The following is a 21,894-nucleotide window of genomic DNA, read 5'->3' on the forward strand; positions in this document are numbered from 1 at the left end:
TGTAGGTTAAAGCTAGTAACCTACTTATTTGATTGGCTGCTTAGCGATCAATACATGTAATTAAATAGTTGGAATAATGTAATCCTTAAATAGCATGTCAGAAAATACTGAAGAGGTTAGGAGATCAGTCAGAAATAAAGGCTTCACAGCAGTGTTTACTTTTGGAACTATTAAAGAGATTGGAACAGCAGAAGCGCAAATGTTCTCTATTGTTCTTACCTTCCTGAAGTAATTACCACTTAATCTCCAAATCTTGGCTCAGGTACTCAAAGTAATGGTGCACGTATTTTCAGTAACTGCTGAAGTAAACTTTTAAAGGTGCTGTTTTAATACTAAGAGTTACTTCATATGCAAGTTAATTTCAGGAGGAATTCTCTTGAAAAAGTTTGGAATTGCATGCAAAGAAACACATTACTCTCACCTTCTCTGATGGAATTTAGGTGGTTTGTTTTTTTTTTAAGTGAGTGGTTATCAGAGTCTTAAAGCAAGTAATGATATAAGAACAACATAGCATCTTTTTCTTTCAAATCAGAAAGCAAATGTTAGGCAATCAGCGTGTAAAGATACATGCTTCATCCTAATAAAGAATTCTAGAATTACAGTGCAACGATACAATACACAGACATAGATGTCATTAGAAATATCTTGTTAATATTTTATGCTTACACATTTTAAAATAAGTAACCATTTTGATGGGCTTTCAGTTCTCATTTTAAAATATTCTTTTGCCTTTCTTCACCTGAAAAGATAACAATAAGGAGGTATTCTAGAGCTAAGCGATATATCATAAATATTTAATGTAAACAGAAATGAAAAGTTGGGAAACCAAACTGTTGGTTTCCAATACTATTTCAATTTCCCAAACTACTGGAAAACCAATCTATTACAGTTATTTTAAAATAATGTAGCATTTCAATGTTAAGCTGGAAAGGACATCAGTCAAGCTTTGTAATTAGTCTTTCACCTTAGAATATTTTGCATCCCTTATTTACAGACTGAGTTATGATAAACTCAAATCACTTGTAATATATAACGGGCAGTAATTTCTCAATCACTGAGCTAACTGTGAAGTGTCCTGAACTTGATGACTCTGTTAACTGTGTTCTCCTTGTTACCAGTAGATAGTTCGTGCCAGGAAAATTTGACATTGACACTAAAATTAATTTATGTAAACTTTGTGGGTTTTAATATCATATTTTATCATACTTTATTTGGGAAGCTAGACTTTAAGCTTTTCCCTGCAGAACTGCATATCTAAATTCTAACCTTAGTAGCATTCTGGTTGTAAAATATCTTAATGGTGTTCAGTGTTCTGAAGTACTGGAAATTGATTTCTCATCTGTTGGAGTATTTGAAATGTTTTCCTAAAGCTTACAGATAAATACATTTCTGTCTGTAAGACTAGGAAGGGAAATAAAAATATGAAGATGGCATCTCCTAAAAGACTGGGAAACAAGCTGAAAAGTAAATTTCTCATCAGCCCAGGTTTTGTAACTTAGTTTGGTTGGGGTAGTTTAGCGTTTTTGGAAGTGAGTTATGCTCAATCATGCATATAGCTATGTTCTTGCTGTCCTTGAAATAATATCAGAATACAGTTCTTCTGTTTCTTCTACAGTGCTTTCATCCCTGATAACTTTCTCTGTATATCTTAAAGTTCTTATTTTAAAATTATGTATTACTCATTTGGAAATTTCCAGCAGATATGCCTGTGCATCATCTCAAATTGTACTCTCAGTCTATGTTGCCCTTTTGAACTTTTTATCACCACGACCTAATAGCTTACCACCATTTATTTTCACTGTGTTTAAAAAGAATTTTCCATTAAGTACACATCTAAGTAAGCTGACTTTTTTTTAATATTTGTATATCTTTGCTACATAAGTAATTACTCAAAACATGTTCAACTATGTCCCTAGCTAAAATATGTAACAGCAATACCAGTAATTATATGATTTCTGGTCATAGATTGGTGCTCTGTTGAATTTGAAGGTGATGTGAGAACACTGCAATACTGTCTAAATTAACTGCTCCTATGCTGTATGGGTAGTATAGACATAAAGATATGTTTATAGGAAGGCCAGAGCCAATGGGGACTGACCCCACGTAGCACTGATAGGATGTAGCATTCTACTCCAAAGAGTGTGCAGTTTGAACAGGTGAAACAGAAGAGAGGTGTAAGATTCTGAAGGTCAACCAAGTGAAGTGACAATAGTTGTTATATCACAACCATGCCATTTTCTGTTTATGTCAGAGTGGTTAAGATACAAAAAGGACAGAGGAAGAAATATAGGCAGGAAGGACAAAGCAAAAGAGAGTAGAGCAGGTATACAGTGAAACCAAAGTGAAACTTAATATACTGTTTGGAAAGTTGTCTGTCAGATTTGTTCAGAAGTTCAACTCAGTTGTAGAAGTGAAGAATTTATGAATGAAGAATTAAAATTTAAATCTTATAAATGTTTTGTAGATAAAACCAAAACCTTGGCAGCTGTAACTAATAATGGCAATACCACAAGTACACAATCAGCATCAGTAGCTGTGACAGCACCTTCTGTAGCTGGTGGCCAAGGAGCACCTACATCACCTGTTAAGAAGGTAAAATAAAATACCTTTCTCATTATTTTAATTTCTGTTCTTCTGTGCAGGCATAAATTTTTTTATTCTTGTATAAAAAGTCGATTGGGTTATCCGGTGAATTGATGAAAAAATGCATATTTCTAAATTATGTTGTGTTTTTCTGCAGTAACTATGTTAAATCTTTTTAATTTTAATGGCTTTTATTCTAAACAGGGATCTAAAATACAGAACTATAAAATAGCTGGTCATAGGATCCTTTTAAAAAAAAAAAAACAACTGTTAGAGTGATTGGAATTTTTCTGAAGCTCTATTTTTTTAATCTTTTCTATGCCAGACTTCTCAAAAAAACCCTACACTTCTAGTGTCTCCTCTGTGCCTATATACATTATTAATGCACTTACGGCAAGGCAGGCAGGAATGACTAAGGCACTTTCAGGAATCCTTAGAAGCATTCAGCTAGTGCTTAGGTGTGGAGGTTGAAAATGGTACCTGAAATAAGAAATAGAAAGTACTACACGTCCCAACCCTGATTTTGCTGTGGTTAGGACCTCATGGAAGAGCTAGAGAACTGGGGCATGTGGTTAATTTAATGCATAGCTCAAAAACACACCTCACAAAGCCATATTGCATGTAAGAAGCTGTTTACACCTGGATGTGTAAAGTTAATTGGAATTAATTTTAGTTCTGCTTGGATGCCTATAGGAAAAAATACAGTAAATAATAAAGGATAGTTGGAAGATGGTGTGTAAGTAAAACTTGTAGAATATCAAAGCAAACTGGATAATAACCAAGTAAGGCTTCATTCTCAATAGTTACAACTTTTCTATATACATCACAGTCAAAGCATAACCTTCTACTGATGATCTTGAAAAAAGACCCTTTTGGGTGAATAGTGTGTATTGTGCTGAGATCCTGGGAGTTTTAGGTCCTACTATGATTATGAAATTTTGACTCAATGACAGTTCATCTTACTAAGTATACTTTAATGTAATAGTTGCAGGGAACGTGTTTCCCAACTGCATCACATTATGTCATACTGTACAATAGGCTTGAGCCAACCTTCCTGATCCCAAGAACTGCTTTACAAAAATCACTGTGAGTAAGGTTCACAAGATTTATCTCAAAAAACCCATGACAGCCAAAGGGTAATTGTGGGCATGGCTCACCAGCAGGAATGATTTCTGTTTCCTCATGCTGAGCTTTGTGGCTGGGACAGGCAGCTAGATTCCAGGGTAATCTTATGACAATCTAAACAGTTCCTGATGGCTCAGTAAAGAATTATGGTTCTCTGAATTTGCATTGCTCAAGAGCTGTGCAGAAGTCAAGAACCACACAAACAGTAGCAAATGCATGAAGGAGGGAAGACATTTTGGGTAATCGCTGGTTTGCTAATAGTGCTTACCTGGAATGAATTCAAGTATGTAGTGTGAATTTTACTGCAGGGTAATAGGCATACTTTATATAGTTTATTTTTTTAAAATCACTTCAATAATATAATAGTTTGTGATAGTTGGGCAGTTTGATGCACTCTTCACCTTTTTTTACTAGATTTAATTATCTTTGCACACTGGAAATAATAAGGTACCTAACACTTCAGATACTTCATTTTCCTTAAAATTGTCTGAATTTTGTATTTAAGTCAGAAGTTTCCTAGCTTGTCACTTCCAATCAATTTATTTCATATTATACAAAAGTCTTCTAAGCTGAATGACTTTAGCAATAGGACATAAATTGTTGCTAGCTGGGGTGTGTCTTGACATTCCCAAGCTGAATGATCAAATAGACATAATTTCTTGGTACTTGATTAAATGATGAAGTAAGACACACACACACGTTTTCAGAAGGAGAAGAAATAAATATTATTTTAAGCTGAATTGTAACCTTTTATAAATCATTAATACACAAGTGTTTAGTTCTGATTTTATTATGTAGTAATTAATGGTTTCTCTTTTGTTATTAAAGGAAAAAGGGTACAGATTAAAAGTAAGATGTAGTTGTATTTCAGATACTGTATATAAAAAATTCAGGGCCTTCTCTAGCTACAAAATTAGTGCACATTTGTATCAAAACTGATCATTTTTGTGACATATGCATGTGATCTAGAGAAGCAGTTTCAGCTCTTATAAATGAACTGTTTTGAAGGTAAAACAGCTCTGTGTATGTGATCCTGCACCTACACTTGCTCCTGCCTTTTTGTATTTGCATCATCTGTGCCACTACAGCTCCTCTTCTACTTTTACACCATGGATGACCAAACCAAATGTTGCTCACAGGTGATGCAGATGCAGTGTACTAAGCTTCAATTTGGGTTTCCTTTTTGCTCTATGGCATTCAGTAGTAATGCTTTCTGTCAGAGGGTGCTGAAGTAAGGAGAGTTTGGAAGTGTGAAGGTATGGATTTGATAGCTAAGGTAGCATGGAATGTGATTAGGAGTATGAGTGAAATTATAAGAAGATAAAATGTATGTTAGTGTGAACCTTCCCATGTTCTCAGCCATGTGAGGATTTAGGCCATGGACTTGGTTAGGTCAAGAGGCTTTGCTGTCCTCTTCTGTGCAAACTGTAATTCTGTCTCTCAACTCTGTGTTTAATAAGAATCTGTGTTTCTAAGTTAAATCTCTCGTTGCTTTCTGGTATTTGTGCTATAATTAAGAGCTACATAATATAAATGTAGGAACAAACTATGTGGTTTTAAAGCAAACTTCTGTTTCTATTTTCTATCCTTTCAATCTTTGTCTTGTCTTACTTGGCTTTAGTATGATTTCATTCCTCCTGTCATGCCTGTCGTGGAGTCAGTAGATCCTGCATCGTGGAGGCAGGGCTTGCGCAAAACTGGCATTGTTCTTGTGCCCAATAAGGGTGAAAAGTCTATGGTGAGGTTCTGGTGTGCACAGGTTTGTGTACAAGTTGCAAAATAACATACTTAATCAAAATGTTGACACTGGATTTGCATGTTTCTAAGTTTGCATCTCATGATTACAGTGTGTGTTACAAAGTGTGAGTTTTTCTAAGCTAACTTTTAGAGGAGTAGTATACCTTGACCAGTCTCATGTTTCTTATCTCATTAACTAATTTAAGAAGAGAGTGTGTAGGCTGTTGCTCACCACAATTCCCCTACAGATTCAACAGTTCTATGTTTATTAAAAACAGTTGTGTTCTCAAGGAGCATGAATTACCACAGGTAATGTAAAATACTAATGTAAGTAAATGTACATGTGTTTTGTAGTTTCCGACACCTACAACAAAGGTTTCTCCCAAAGAAGAAGAGAGAAAAGATGAATCTCCTGCTTCATGGAGGTTAGGTCTTAGAAAAACTGGTAGTTATGGTGCACTTGCTGAGATTACTGCTTCCAAAGAAGCTCAGAAAGAAAAGGACTCTGCAGGTGTTATGCGTTCTGCTTCAAGTCCCAGACTTTCCTCTTCATTGGACAACAAAGAAAAGGTAATCATTTTCAGCATGAAACAAAATTTTGAGGAAACTATCTACTTTACTTAGTATAGATGTTTATGATGTATTGAAGAAGTTAGATAGTCTCTGTAGAATAGGCTGTACTATACATCTATTCTTTACCAAAGTTCTGAAAAGCTAAATTATGCAGCTTCTGCGTAGTCTCTTTATAAACGTAGAGTATGCACTTACATTGTCTGGTGACCTGGTACATAGGTCAGGGGCTTTTCCCTTTTTGAGACTTGCAGTGCTCCATTGCAGTTCAGGGAGATCAGAGGTTTGGTAGTTAGGGCGTCTCTTGGAGACTGACGTCTAAAGAATCTTACAAAAAATATTTTTGTACTCCATAATGTTTTTTATCAGAAATTTAGTTCTCTAATTAAAAGTTAATACACTGAGCTAAGGAGGACTAATTTGGAACAGGTATAAACAGCACAGACCTTCTGGTTCTGTTCAAAGTACAAATGTTTAAATGTTTTCAGTATTAAGAATTATACCCTACCATTCTATATAAAAATACTAAAACAGTTGCTTTTGTTAATCAGTTTTAGAACTGTACTGCAGCAGAGCAAGAAAAAGGGACATCAGGTCAACTGCATCACTAGAATGAAAGCGTAAACAGTTTCCTTTTGTTATTATAGTTCCTGTGATATTTAACTAAAGCTTAGAAATAATTTGTGTGATCGGGTCACAATAAATACAGCTGAAGTTGTCATAATGGTGGTTTTCTAGTCAATATCATTATAAAAGTAAAACTTAACAAAAAATACATGTCTTTCAGGAGAAAGATGGAAAAGGAACTCGACTTGCATATGTTGCACCTACAATACCAAGACAACTGGCCAGTACTTCTGACATTGATGAAAAAGAAAACAGGTGGCTCTGATGTTATAATTTTTGTTAAATATAGAATTACTTGATCTTAGAGTATCTTGATTGATCTGGCAGATATTAATGGGATAAATATTTAATTGCTATTATATTTCTTAGAACCTGTTGGTAGTTGTAGCAAAGGAATTTGGTTTTGCTTCAGTGTAGAAGTTTATCTGTATCCTTGACATGCCAGTCTTAACCATCATGGCCTATTGACATGCCCTGTTCTAAACGTGGGTGTCATCAATAGCATATTTTTCCTCACATGTGGTCATCAAGCTCTGTAGTCCCAGTGCTGACCAAACAACTAAGCTGAAAACTTTCTGTATTTATTCCATGGTGTACCAAAGATGAAACCTGCCAGCCTATGTAGGCACCAGTACTTTGCCTAGTGAATGATGTGGCAGAAAGCCCAGCTTACTTAAAGCCATTAGAGATTTTTTGACATTCAGTTTGACCTTCTTTACGTGTAGCATTTAGCCATCAGCCCTATAGGTACCTTAATAAATTATTAAGGTTGCTGCCCAGATCTTTGTCCTTGTTGCTTAGCTTAATGCTGGGTTCTTGTTCTGCCTGTCTGAACACTTGCTTGTCTAGTTTATCAATGATGTAATGTAATCCATCTAAAATCCTACTGTGAGTAATGGAGAGGACTTCCAGGATGAATCCCATGTGGGCTTTTAGATTAACAAATCGCAGCTCAGGCATCCAGGCCTCAGTCAAGTAGCCAGTGCTACAGCGAGAGTGTCTGTAGTGCCTTGGCAAAGTGAGACCTTCAATAATTAGGAGGAATTTGTCATGTAGCAGGACCTTTCTGTAGTAGATGGTATCTCAGAATTTGTTTCTCTTTGTTGCTAAGAAGTAACAGTGCCGTGGCCTGTGTTTGATTTCTGAAGTTGTTTTCCACCACAGAAGCGCTAACAAGGATTTTTGTGCAAAAAGAGGTACACTTTGAAGGCCAAAGACCTGAACATAAAATTGATTTTTACAAAATGTTATTTCCTCCTGCACGCCTGATTGCCTTTTTATGTGTAGTTTTGTGAAAGACTTTTTTTTTTTTCCTTCTATCTGAACTTTACTTCAGATTTTGAGATGCCATTTTTATTAAAAATTCAGCTTTTTGCATATCAGTATCGGTTTTCAGGGTAGTTTTTCTAAGCAGATTTTTGCAAGGTTATTTCTTGCTGCTATAAACTACAGCAACATGCTGGAAATTCCTTATGACTAAAGTAATGTCAGCTAGTGATACATGGCAGGCCACTGAAGAACAGCTACTGCAGGCCTGTTTACATTACTCTACAGCATCATAAGGTCTAAAGGCTGGTCAGATTTTGAGCTTGTTGTAACATCCAAGAATGAAAAATTACATTAAATCAGTTTCTAAAAACACTGACTACTTTTTCCTTTACTGCACTGGACAATCTAAGCAGCAAAGAGAAGAGCCTCTTGTTCCTTTTTTTTTAGAAAAACAAAGCCAAGAACAGTCAGATAAATGCTGATTGATTAAATCTGCTTTAGCAGTTTTTCTTTTGATGCTACTTTTCCATTATTTTTATTATAATGTTAGTTTAACTTGGAACTCCTTTTTAGCTTACATCAAGAGCAACCTTCCTTAATACAAGTTTGCTAAAGTAAAATCTTTTTTATAGGGACTTGTCTGCTAGCTCAATACGAGGTGGCAGTTCCTACACCAGGAGAAAATGGGATGAAGATGTCAAGAAAAACAGTTTGAATGAAGGCCCTACGTCATTAAATACAAGTTATCAAAGAAGGTGTGGGAATTTCTCTTAATGATATTTTTCAAAATAAGCTTAAAATTAAAGTAAACAAGTTAAGTAGTGAATAACTTTGTAAGGACAGTTTAAAATTGAATGGTGACATTGAAATGTTCATAATAATTGCAAAGTATGTAGTAATTGCAAAGTATGATGCAATGCTCATAGTGATTTTAAAGATACCCCACTTTTACTAGTTGTGTTGCAGCAACTGCTATATAATTCACATTATATGCACTGAGTTAGTTTTTTTCATTTTGAAGTTTGTTTAACTACTGCTTTCCATAGTAGTTCAGTAGCCAAAGATAAATGTCAGAGTAGAATAAAGTCTGCTTGATATCTGAAAAGGAGAAAATAATGTCTCTAAGTTTTTGTTTTTGCATGAAAGCACCAGAGATATTAGGCTGCTCTCCATAAAGGTAGATTATCTCCATAGCAACCTTGGTTATCAGTATCATAGATTGCATATATACAACTAATTTGAAAGCAAAGTAAATTATTAATAATATGAAAATAATTATCAGGTGTGTGTGCATTCTGTTTTGTAAGATTTTCTCAGAAGAATCATATGCTGCAAACATAGCAGATTAGCTTTACTTCATCGTGTAGTCTCAGTGTAGCTATGTGAGTAAAGAGTATCATTGGGTTTGGTGGGGCAATAAATGTCTAAAATTATTAGATCAAAAGGTTGACATTCAGATAGTTATGCTACAGATTGATATGTGCTGATGACGTCCATGGTGGCTGATACTTAACTGGGTTTTTTTTTGTCTTAACATTGATGTTAGTGGCCTGTAGTCGTGCTCTTCCATACATCCTAGAACATCTTACATCTTGATAACCTTAACCTCCTGCCTTCAAAAAAAAACTCAGTTTTCCTAGCTTTAGATTTAGGAAAGGTGTTGCAAGGATTCCAGTTCTGGAAGGAAAATATCAACAGTTGAAATATGAGACCAATCTTTGCATGTTATCTTTTATCAATATATATGCTGCAGTCTTCAACCAAAATGTACTCATTGCTTTTAAATCACATGTGGTGTTTTAATGATGTATTTTCTTACTTGTTCTTGTACAATTATTTTTTCTTTGTCATTTTAGAATTGATAGTAATACAAAAAATTATCATTTGACAAGGAGGAGTCTTGCCTTAAATCTTTTGGATTTAGTAATACGGTGCTGTGTGTCTTAACCGTGAATTCTGAGGTTTAGTCATGCAAAATTCTGCATAAGTAAAACAAATGCATCCATTGTGCATGTCTCTCCTTCAGTGGCTCCTTTGGTAGAAGACAAGATGATTTGATTAGTTCTAATGTTCCAAGTACTGCATCAACAGTTACCTCTTCTGCTGGTCTTCAGAAAACACTGCCAGCCAGCACAAACACTACTACAAAGACTACAACGGGTTCTACTTCAGCAGGTGTACAAAGCAGGTAATGGCATCAGCACGCTTCTTTTTTTTATTTTTATTTTTTCTTTTATTTTCTTTTTTTTCTTTTTTTTGTCAGGTCTACTGTGTGCTTATGTATGTGCATGCGTTCTTGTTTAGTGAATCCTGGGGCTCTGGATTTTTTCACTTTCCTGTTACATTTTAAAAAAATTTATACAATTTGGCTCAAAATTTTGGAGTGGCTTTCTACTGTAAAGTGATAGCCATGCTGGTATATAAGAATAAATGTGATGCTAGGAGGGTATGAAGAATAAAAATTCAATTCTTATGACCTGCTCAATTCATAATTATTTCAATTTAATAGCTCAAGTTGAGCTTTCGTAGCAGAGACATTTCTCAGTTCGCTTTAAAAAAAAAAAATCCATCCCTCAATTTACATGTTACTAGTTGTTTAGTAAAGTGCTTTCATTGTTTAGCTGTTTCCTTTTCTCTTTTTTTTTTGTGTTGCTGCTTGTTATGCTGTAGTACCTCAAATCGTTTGTGGGCTGAGGATAGTACTGAGAAAGAAAAAGACAGTGTTCCTACAACAGTGACGGTTCCTGTTGCACCATCTGTTATAAATGCTACAGCCACTACCACAGCCATGACTACAGCTACTTCTGGCACTGTGTCCTCAACGTCAGAGGTCAGGGAGAGACGGAGGTGTGTAAAGGTCCTAAGAGTAACGTTGCTCTTATGCAAAACTTGTATTTTCTTCTTATTTAAAGGAATGTGTTGATTACCACAAAGTTGGGTAGTACAGTGTGTAAAGCAGTGTTGTTTGCTTGCTGTGTAATGAAACAACTAGCAGCTCTCCTTATGGGATGTAAGAGCTTAGTGCTAGGAGAGATCATTCATGAAACTTAAATTTTGACATTGTCTATTTTTGACTGTCCTCAGGTTCCCATTTGGTAGGCAGTGTTTTCATATTTGTTTTTCTATTAGTAGATTAAATGAGTCCTCTTAAAAATACCCATAATGAAACTGCAGAAATGCTGAATTCAAATAAGAAATTCAATAATTATTACTCACTACAAGTGCATTGCTGCTGATTAAGTGACTGTGCCACTGGCAGTATGCTAATAAATCACAACGCCACATTTTTTCAGTCATTTTGTGTGCCTGTCTCTACTAAGAAAAGAGTATTGAACCCAACACATTCTGTTTATTTTATTGCATCCTTTGGGGTCTCCTCTATTTGAAACATAATATATAAATGTAAATGCAGTGGGTTTTCTGTTACAGTTACATGGAGGATGAGTTAAGATTGGTGCATATTTATGTTTCCATAAACAGTTGTTGCCTGCTATTTATGGAAGCAGAAATAAGATTTCACGAGGTCATTAATTTCTGTTATCTTTCCCTGACTAGTTCTTCTTCTGGATATATATATATATATAAATGTTTATCCTTTAACCCTTTGCTAAAATTCAAGTTCAGATTTCTGTGTTGCTCCTGTAGTAGTTTTGGAATGTGACTCCTGTATCAGTGCCAGATGTGTGTATCTCTGTATGTTCACAGAGCTAATGGAGCTTGTTTGTTGTTACAGAAGAAACCTGGATTTTTGAGGTTCACTTAAGGCAGCAACTGTTTAAATATTTCTCATAGCTTTAGGCCTGTTTAGGGTAGTCTCATTTCCATAGCTTTCCATTCATAACCAGAAACTGAAATGAAATAGGTGCTCTGAAATGGGAATTTTTTTTTTTAATTTCCCACCATGATTCAGGTGCTTATAACCCATTTCAGTAACAGAATCTTTATTTTCCGTAGTGAAATTTGATTGAACCCAACAAAGCAAATACAAAACCAAAAAAATTTATCTTTTTCATTAGTTTCAATTTTAAGATGCAATTATTATTTCAGTCTCACACGAGGTAGAAAAGCAAAGAAATTTACAATTAAGGCTTTGCTGTCACTAGTGTACTAAAACTAGTAGTTTGCTATCACTAATGCACATATACTACATATGTTTTAGATACCTGCAATTGGCCTGAAATTCCTTTCTTTTATCTGACTTTAGTCTATGATTGTGTCATACACTCTTGCAAATGCATTCTTGATGGCATATTAAGGTATCCATTAAGTCTTAGAAATAAACAAAAGTGGAATACTTACTGTGTGCATGTGAGAAGGCAGTGCTCTAACCATCAGCACATGCATATCTATCTGTATACATGCAGATACATATATATGTGGATGTGTGTGTATCTGTGTATGCTTATATGCACATGAAAAACTTTTCTGTATATGAAATATATGTTAAATATTTTCTTAAGAAATGAAGCTTGTTAATATTTATAGACTAAGAATAGAATGTGTTTATAAGAAGTGCATTTGAAATAGTTTTTCAGAGTCTTTGAAAAGTAAACAAGTTATAATCTACTTTTAGTAATGAAGCATGTAATGGTGTGCATCCTTTGGAATAGCCAGAGAAGCTGTATTCTTTATCTGTTTTTTAAGATTGGCTTAGAGAAACATGGAAGAGAATGGCAAACTTGAAGCTTTGTATCATGAATAATAGTGCATAGGTAACCTGTGAGGCAGACACAAGGGGTGTTAGGGAAGGGCACAAAGGGCACTCTGACAGTCGCTGTAGTGTGCACGGGAGGATAGAAGTATGATTTTGGGGGTTTTTTTTTGTTTGTTTTTTAGCCAATCTGAGGATTTTTTTCATGGTAGATTGTAACAGTATTCGCATAATATTCCGTAATAGAAAATCAACAAATACATTAAAAACTTTTAGGTTTTTTAACATACAAACATGCATGCATCTATGTAACATATGTAAGAATACATTTATTTATGCACATATGTGTATCTCAGTATTTTTTTTATCCCAGTTGTATGGGTTGGAGAATTTATTTAAAGAGTCCAAACCTTTTATGTCTACTTCAGCAGCCTTCTGGCTTTGATTACAATTACCTGCTTACTCTGCAGGGTTTTTGTGGGTTCCGTGAGGATGTATTGTAAGCAGAGTTTTTTCAAAGGGAGTTGGATTACTCAAATCATGAATGATTCATGTGAAAATATGGTAACCATCTTCTTAAGGATTTTTAATCTCTGGTGCAATAGATTATATAATGATGTTTTTTTCTGTGTTAGCAGTGCATTTAGCTTTTTCTAAAAGCCTACAAGTTATGTTAAAAGTTAATAAACATACAGGCATGTATTTTGTGTATAAATGTGTAATTGAGTCTTTGAGTTCTACTACTCCTTTGTTAGTAGACCAGTGAAATAAAGAAAAAGCTAAAGTGATAGCTAGAAAAAATGGTAAAGACATTAAATTCAATAGGAAGTTTTGTTTGCATTCTAAGGCTGCTGTCTTGATGAATAAATCATTATGAATAGATCCTTATGATACAGCTGAAATGTCCAAAATGTAATCTATATTATATAGTTACAGATTTTCTTCTAGCTACTTCTGTTTACAGTCATACCATGTTGTGGGGTGTTTTTCTGACAGTTTAATACATTTGTACAAAAATTAGCATTTGCCAATTTATTTTTTTTTTAATTAAATCCTTAGATCATACCTCACTCCAGTACGTGATGAAGAGTCAGAGTCCCAAAGAAAAGCTAGATCCAGGCAAGCAAGACAGTCTAGAAGATCTACGCAGGTATAGTTTTATTACAGATTCTGCAATTATGGAAAAAAACACGCAAATAGCTCCCTGGATACAGAAAGTTTTAATTTTCCAGTAAAGATGATGGGTCTTCCTGGTATAAAACAACTTGCACCAGATGAAATAAAGCCTCTTTTTTTTTTCTTTTTTTTTTTTTTCCTTTCTCTTTGTTCCCTGAAAGCTTTAGGATCCTTCATTGTGTACTGAAAGGTGCTTTTTATAATTATTGAAAAGTGACTTAATACAAATTTGAAAGCACAGACTCCTCCAACAGAAAGCAAGTTTTTAATTGCATTATGGTAAAATGGCTTATTCAAGTAATTGTAACTGATGTTATTTAGATGTTCTGAACTAAGACTTCGAATTCTCCAAGAACTAAAAGTTGGATACTTCTGGTTGAAGACTTAATACCTTAGAAACAGACATAGCATACTTGTTTTAGTTACATTTCTAAGTCTTTTTCTGTGCATGGACTGTGAAGATACTGTGATTGACTTTACCAGCATATTGGTAGCTAGTAAGATCCCTGGCAAATTAAAAAAAGCTAATTGCAACTTAGTTTCTGTGAGCATGGAAGAGTACTAAGGAAGAATTTTTGTTACTTGCTAATAATCTATAATCTAAGGGCTTGTCTCCTTCAAATGTTTTGCATTCTTAGTTTACACATAGATACGTTTGGTGGTTCTTTACAGTTTCTGTTAGGACTACCTTATCCTGCATTGCAACCAGGGCAATCCTAACATAGGGAAGGATGTGACAGTAGCAAAATAGGTAATCTCTAAACAATACTTGCATTCTCTTAGGAACAATTACCAACCACTTTCCTTTGGAATGTGTCTACCCATCTCTTCTGTGTCTGCTGACAAACTGAGAATAATCAACAACTAAGTAGTCTCGTCAACAAATAATAGTCTAAATAAAACAGCACAAAGTAGTACTCTAGCTATCATCCTTATCTGCTTTAAGGCCAAATCTATTTCTATACTGTTTGCTGATGGTATTTTCAAATCTTTGGAGGTTGAACCTCTCTAGTACTTTTGGTCACCTTTCCCATTGAAATTCACACTGCTAGAAAAAAATTTTTTTTGCTTCTTGATACTATTTCAGAGTACTGAGATGGTCAAACTACAGGCCAAATATGATTGAATCTTTACAGTGAAGAAGCTACCAGGAATTACTGTATTAAAACATTATCAACAAAAAAAGCAATTAACTAATTAATGAGCTGCAAAGTTAGATTTGAAGAATGGATTATGAAGTGTTTTGAGTGTTGTCTCACTAAGATGCATCAGCTGAGAAGTGCAGCAGAGAAAAGCTGTCTCCAAAAAAATTTATTTCTTAATAGATAGAATTCTTTTTCTTAAGCTGAGTTTTTTTCTTTTAAGGTATGTTTTTATATAATGTGATCACCCACATGAATATGAGTGATAAATGGAAATGTTTGCTGATTGCTGTTTTCACAGGGTGTAACACTGACAGATCTTCAGGAAGCTGAAAAAACTATAGGAAGAAGTCGTCCCACGCGAACCAGAGAACAGGAAAATGAAGAAAAAGAAAAAGAAGAGAAAGAAAAGCAAGACAAGGAGAAACAAGAAGAAAAGAAAGAATCTGAAACTAAAGATGATGATTATAGACAAAGATATTCCCGAACTGCTGAAGAGGTATTTTCATGATGGTTCACTTTAGAGGAATTATATGAATCTTAACTCCAAGTATAATTTTTTTTTTTTCAGTTTTGGTACAACTATAAGAATTATCTATATATTTTAATGGGGTGGGGTTTTTTGACTATTGTTTTTATTTGCTTAATCTTGGTAAATTAATTGTGGTATTTTTCTGCTGATTAGCCTTATCATCGCTATAGACCAAGTTCAACTTCTTCATCATCCACCTCCTCGCTCTCCACCTCCAGTAGCTCTCTTTCAGCTTCAAGTCAACTAAACAGACCAAACAGCCTTATAGGTATAACTTCAGCCTATTCTCGGAGTGGAACAAAGGAAAGTGAGAGAGGTAGGAGTACTGGTTGTGGAGGGGTTTTTTGTTTGTTTTAGTTAGCAAATGGCAGCTTATGTTTCTCAAGATAGTTCAAAATGGAGTGTGGTATGTAAGACCACTGGGTATGAATCTTGCTCCCATTTTCTATAAGAAATTCCAAAACCTGCATATAGAGAGGAAAAAAAGATTTTCTGTACTTGGTGATGTTTTGCAACTGTTCATTGTGTGAATCTGCATTTTCTGTTGGTGGGTCATAGAAACACCAGGTATGTTGCCATCAGCATCCACGTAATGCTTTTGTTTCTGCTTTAACACAGCAACTATAATAATACACCACATTTCAGAGTTTAAATACTTGCAGGTTTTGAGGAGGAACTGAACTTGGTTAACTAATTGGTCAATAACTGGAGTTCTGTTTCAGTTCTTCCACACTGAAGGCTTGGAACAATGTTTTAAGGCTGTAAGGGTTTCATGAGCAGCTTGACACAAAGGGAAGGGGGATGTTTCTGGAGGTAGTTCACAATATTTAATGGAACCATACTTCTACATACTGAACTGGTTTATGTAATCATGAAGATTAGATGCATGATTCAGAGGTCAGGAAAAAGCTTTTCTCTGATGTCACAGTTTTTGCTCTCCTTTCAACTGTGAATTACCTGCTAATGCCTCCCTCATTAATTGCCTGTCAAAGGTGGAGGCTGATGACTTACACTGTAATCTCCTGTTCTCTCTGAGGCATGCCACAGTTGACTTGGAAGAAATAAGTGAATTCAAGTTATTGATCAGTAACTTGAATAGGATTAATTACTGAAAAGTATAATTTTGTTATACAGAGGATCAGATTAATCTCCATAAACTACATAGAAGTGTTCCCTAGACTGGTATTTCCTGAAATTATTTGGGCTAAGCCTCAGGGATGTGCTTTCTGAATTTTTTGTCCCTCTGTCCTGACATGAACTGAACTTTGGATTAAGATTCTTCAGTGCATACTTACTTTAAGAAAATCTTTCTAGACTTTTCCAAGGAAAAGATTTTAATGGGAAAATACTAGCTGCAGCAATTGGGGTTTTTTTTCAAATTATAGCTTTAGGAAAAGAAATACATTATCTGAAAGCCGAGAGGTAAAATAATCATTTAGTTAATTAGGAAAGATATGTTCACCATGAATATTTGTATTTCCTTCTTTTTCAATTCTTGCTTCGCACTGAAGCATTTATTTACATCTGAAGACTTGTGATTTATTAGTGAAGCTTCTCTTTGAACTCAGACCTGTAGCTTCTTTTTTTAATAAAAGAACACCAAATGGAATGATAATAGACTGCATCGTAAGAGATAGATAATTTCAGTTTAGGCTTTTTTGTTTTTTTTTTTACGAATTACTTGAAAAACATATGGGGTAACAAATGTAATCTGGAAGTAGTATGTTGGGTTTGAATTCTAGAGAAAAAGGCAATCTGTAATGTGGTATATAATAAAGTACTATTATAATATACTGTTAATACTAATAATATATCAGAGGTTTGTGATGAGAAGGAGGACTTTTAAGAAGGACTTTTCAGACTTCTAAAATTGGAAATTTTTAATATCAAATTTTTGATACAAGCAAAAAACCTTATTTCATGAAGAACATTGAGGAATTACCTGATTTTTTACTTTTATACATAATTCAGTCCAATTTGTAGTGTATTTCTCTTCCATTGGACTGTTTTTGTTTGGGTGTCTGACATGGAATTAGTATTTTGCTGTTGCTTTCCAAGAATTGAAATGATATTTACAGTATTTTAGAGCTATATTCTGAGGAATGTATCTGCAGCAAACTCTGAACGTGGTAAGAAGCTCTTGAGCATTTTTATTTCAGCTAAAAAAATTATTGTAAGAATTGTAAAGACTGATAGTTATAAACTATCTTGTGTCATATTTAAATGAATAAGAAAGTTGTTTGTAACAGAAGGGGGCAAAAAAGAGGAAGAAAAGGAAGAAGATAAGTCACAGCCTAAATCCATAAGGGAAAGGCGGCGACCAAGAGAAAAACGACGATGTACAGGAGTTTCTTTTTGGACACAAGATGTAAGTAAATGACTGGTACTGCTGATTTACAGGCATAGCTTGTAGCAATATGTAATGTACATAGTGTAGTCTTAAAATAGACAATAGTTTAGAGTAATACAGTATATAATAGTTCTGGAATTGTTTGGGGAAAAGCGATGGCTTGTACAAGTTTGGTATTCTTGGTTTTGAAGCTTTTACAGGAGCAAAATAAAAATCAAGTCTGAGTTATGTTGTTAATGCTAAAAAGAATTCTAGAATACTGCAATAACCATAACTTAATAGGAATTAATCATGAACTATGGAAAAAATAATGATGGAACTGTTCTTTTCTGTTGCATGCACACCAAATCTGTAAGAGTGAGACTGATTATCTGGCACATTACAAGTAGCCATGTGCTTACAACTGAAAGAACTGCTATCAGATGAGAAGTTTTCTAGTAGATATTTCAGCTGATGCCCTTTCCTTTTTCTTTGTCATAGGATCAGTATGTACGTTTGTAAAAGCAAGATATTCATGGGCCAAATGCAAAGTTCTTTTTCCCCTCTTTCTGGTGCTGAAAACATGTACTTGTTGGAGAATTTTCGTCATATATCCTAAATATTCTCTATACATTTTAGGTAGAATTCCACAGCCCTTAGATTTGCATATTAAAAATCTATAACGCCTTAAAATCTCAGTGAGCTTTTAGCAGTTTTAATGTTCCTCTTCCACTTCTTTGACCAGAGTGATGAAAATGATCAGGAGCATCAGTCTGATTCAGAAGAAGGAACAAATAAGAAAGAAACTCAGGTAATTTAAAAAAGATAATTAATTTATTTAACAGCTAGATTTTGATTCTAAAATATCTGTGATAATTGAATTCAGTTAAGAGCATGTACAGTACAGTTCTTATGAATGCTTTCTGATTCATAATTTATGGGTATGGTTTAGTGCCTGTTCCTTTGCTGGCTTAATAGCAGGTTTTAACTCATTAACAATGGCAAGAATAAATGTTTTCCTCTTCCATTCTGGTTATTTAAAAATAGCAGACAGAAAATGTGGGTGAAATTTCTGACACGTATGTTAGGGACATTTTGCAGCAAGTTACTGGAGGGAGCTTTCAGTTCCTACCTTGCAAAAATCTTTGTTCCAGCCTCTCTGTTATTTTCAGAATAAAGATGTCCAGTATCCTATGCTCACTAATTAAAACCTTAGAAAATTAATCTTAGTGCTGTCATTAATGTAATTAACAAATAATATGAGAAGTTAATATAATGAAGGTTGTGATGTTAAACTCTTAAATACAAGTTGAAGAGTACAATGTACCTTTTCTCTCTATTGAAGAAAATGTATTTCTGAACATACTAATTCAGTATTTTTAGTCTTGTTAAAAAGTCAGTGGAAAGCAGTATAATGGGTTTGATTTGATTTGAAAAGTCCCTATGAACTTAATGGTGTGTTACAGTGAAATGAAGAGTTAAATGGGAAGTACTAAGCTATACTAGTGTGCTATAAAATGGTATATCAGAATGTATTTCTTTTGACCCAACCCTGGACTAACACACTACAGAAACAGGTTCATTACTGAGGAATAAAACTCAAATTATGTGTTTTTTTCCTTTTTGTAAAAGCTTCCATTTCACATTCCTTAAATTTTTTAGTTAAGGTGTTCATGCAGTGCCATCTTGGTTTGTTGTAATTTTTTTCCCCATGTCACGTTAACATAAGTGCATAGCCCTGTTACCTTTCCTCTAACTGCTATGCATTGTTATCCTTAGCTCTGCAATTACTCTGCATTCTGTTCTGTTGAAATTAATTTTTGTAGAATGTAGAATGTGGTGTTTCTGAATTAGGCTCATATAAAACTAGGGTGAAGCAGTGGTAAATCAACGCCAACTTTGTGAATTATATATATTTATATATTAACATGATATATTACTATGATCTATAATTAAAAGGACACATGAGTTGGAGTGGGATTTTGGACAAGCATAGATTTGACTCTCATTATATTGTGTAATTGAATTTATGGAGAGCTCTGAAATAAATTGAATGTGTGAACCAAGGTCACTGTCACCTAGATACATGAATTGATTTGGCTTTGTTGATAGAAGCTCTTTTGTCACACGAGCTGCAGAAATTTTGAAAACAGAGTGAAAAGTAAGTTAAATATCAGAATGTTTAATCTGTTTTTAAGGTTTCTTTTCAAGTTTCGTCAAAGCCAGTGCAGAATTTCCAGTATAGTATCAAAATTGCATATGTTGAAGCCTTGTAATTATTGAAACCCTGTTAATTATGAACTATTTTTAAATTCCTATCTAATAATTTCATTGTTTTGACATTAGTGGTTTTTCCTATGGTTTATCAGAGATTTAAACCATGTAGATTTTAATTAACTTCCTCTTTTTGATAAACAACTACCAGTTAAAAACTGAAAACTAAATGTACTACTTTTGACAATGGAGTATTTTGCCATCTTAGAAAAACAACAATGGAATGTATCTTGAACTTTCTAATAGGCAATTTGTTCCCAAATCCATTACAAGAAGTATAATTTTTTTGTTTTTAAGTAGCTAAAGTAATGGCACTTTACTTTTTGCAGCTGCTAAATCTGCTTTCACTTCGACATGAATCTTGGATGCTTTATTGTAGACATTTATCATTTCTTGCTTATAAATACTTTTTAGTTCTAGGAAGAGAAAAACAAAGACTTATGAATAAACTGTAATTCTAATTAAAAATATTCAGGATTTTTTTTTTTCACTTGTGCTGATTATTTGACATACTCCTGTTCAGAAAACAAAAACTTGGGAAATACTGAAATTCTCTGTTATTCCCCTATGTGGTGCAGCTGTTGGGCTTTTTTGCCAGAGGTAGAAGATGGTGACTTAATGTCCCGAAGGCTTTGGTGGTAACTCAAGAATTTAAACTAAAGGGAGGAGGTTAAGAAGAAGCTTTGCAAATGGGTACATGATAAAATTTAAAGGACTTCAGACAAAATAATTTCTGGTCTGAAATCTTTTAAGGAACCATAGAAAATATTATTAATTGAATACTGGAGGTCTCTGACAGAACAGTCTTGTAAGATTTCAGTTTGTGCTTTCTTGTTCTTCAGAAATGTGCTTTGACTTTTTACCTCATCATTTGTCCACAAAAGAGAGCTGTTAAAGTGATTCAGACTTTGCTGAGCAGTTGGACAGTTGCAGAGTCTTCTAATGTAAATTTGTTTTGGCTGTTTAATATAAAGAGCTGAGAATGTCTTCAATTCACACATGAAGTGCCATGTTGCTTAAAGGAAATTGCTATTCCTGCAAGAAGGAATTAAAGTCTTAAAACTAGGCTGTAGGATTGCAGTTCAGAAACAAGGAAGACAGAAGATCACTTTGGCAACTGAGAGACTCTTAGTTAAAAAATTTTGTCTCAAAGCCTGCTGAGGTTTTTTGAAAATTAAGAAATTGAAGAGGTACTACAAATGCGGTCCATTTATAACAAAATGGACTGAAATGTTATTTTGCTGGATACCAGATATGTGAGTTCTGAAAGGTGAAATCTAGCAATGTCAGGATAATAAATGCCATTAGCTCTACTAATTCTGTGGGAATAAACATGAGACAGCAGCATTAATATTGTTGATTAAACTAAAGTTTTCTTTCTCAATTACACTGCTGCAGCAGCTTTACACAAGCACTCATTTATAACAGTATAGAAAATTCCACCTGAGTTGGGCTCCCTGGCCAGCCCAGTGTTGAGCCGTGACAGATTGATATTTTATTCCATTACCAGTAATTACCCTAACCTAACTACAATGTAATGTGCCCATCTAGAATCTTAGTGTACATTTTCAAATATACAGTTTCTTTTGGGGCACCATTATGATCCATAGAGACTGATGGCATAGGCTTGAAGTGTTAAGTGTTGCATCTGGGGAAGAACAACCCAGGTACCAGTATAGGCTGGGGACTGAGCTGCTGGAGAGCAGCACAAGGGAAAGGGACCTGGGGGTGCTGGTGGATGGAAGGATGACCATGAGTCAGCAATGTGCCCTTGTGGCCAAGAAGGCCAATGGCATCCTGGGGTGCATTATAAGGGGGGTGGTTAGTAGGTTGAGAGAGGTTCTCCTCCCTCTCTACTCTGCCCTGGTGAGGCCACATC

At 34.5% G+C, this 21,894-nt stretch overlaps 1 protein-coding gene across 12 annotated transcripts in view; it reads left to right on the forward strand.

Moving 5' to 3' along the window:
- Positions 1 to 21,894, forward strand: part of PPP1R12A (protein phosphatase 1 regulatory subunit 12A) — a 113,639-nt gene that overhangs the window by 73,217 nt on the left and 18,528 nt on the right. For 4 of the 12 annotated variants that reach the window (XM_071766212.1, XM_071766180.1, XM_071766230.1 and 1 more), the window contains exons 9-20: positions 2,465 to 2,592; positions 5,330 to 5,446; positions 5,800 to 6,015; positions 6,803 to 6,897; positions 8,544 to 8,666; positions 9,938 to 10,099; positions 10,582 to 10,758; positions 13,622 to 13,712; positions 15,182 to 15,379; positions 15,566 to 15,728; positions 17,662 to 17,780; positions 18,487 to 18,547. In XM_071766212.1, the coding sequence (XP_071622313.1) occupies positions 2,465 to 2,592; positions 5,330 to 5,446; positions 5,800 to 6,015; positions 6,803 to 6,897; positions 8,544 to 8,666; positions 9,938 to 10,099; positions 10,582 to 10,758; positions 13,622 to 13,712; positions 15,182 to 15,379; positions 15,566 to 15,728; positions 17,662 to 17,780; positions 18,487 to 18,547 (1,650 nt within the window). Of the gene's footprint in view, positions 1 to 2,464; positions 2,593 to 5,329; positions 5,447 to 5,799; positions 6,016 to 6,802; positions 6,898 to 8,543; positions 8,667 to 9,937; positions 10,100 to 10,581; positions 10,759 to 13,621; positions 13,713 to 15,181; positions 15,380 to 15,565; positions 15,729 to 17,661; positions 17,781 to 18,486; positions 18,553 to 21,894 lie in introns of all 12 variants that reach the window. The other 8 variants (XM_071766221.1, XM_071766265.1, XM_071766256.1 and 5 more) reach the window with 6 other exon arrangements.

The sequence above is a fragment of the Heliangelus exortis genome, chromosome 1, assembly GCF_036169615.1.
Source record: "Heliangelus exortis chromosome 1, bHelExo1.hap1, whole genome shotgun sequence".
In the NCBI taxonomy this organism is placed as follows: Eukaryota; Metazoa; Chordata; class Aves; order Apodiformes; family Trochilidae; genus Heliangelus; species Heliangelus exortis.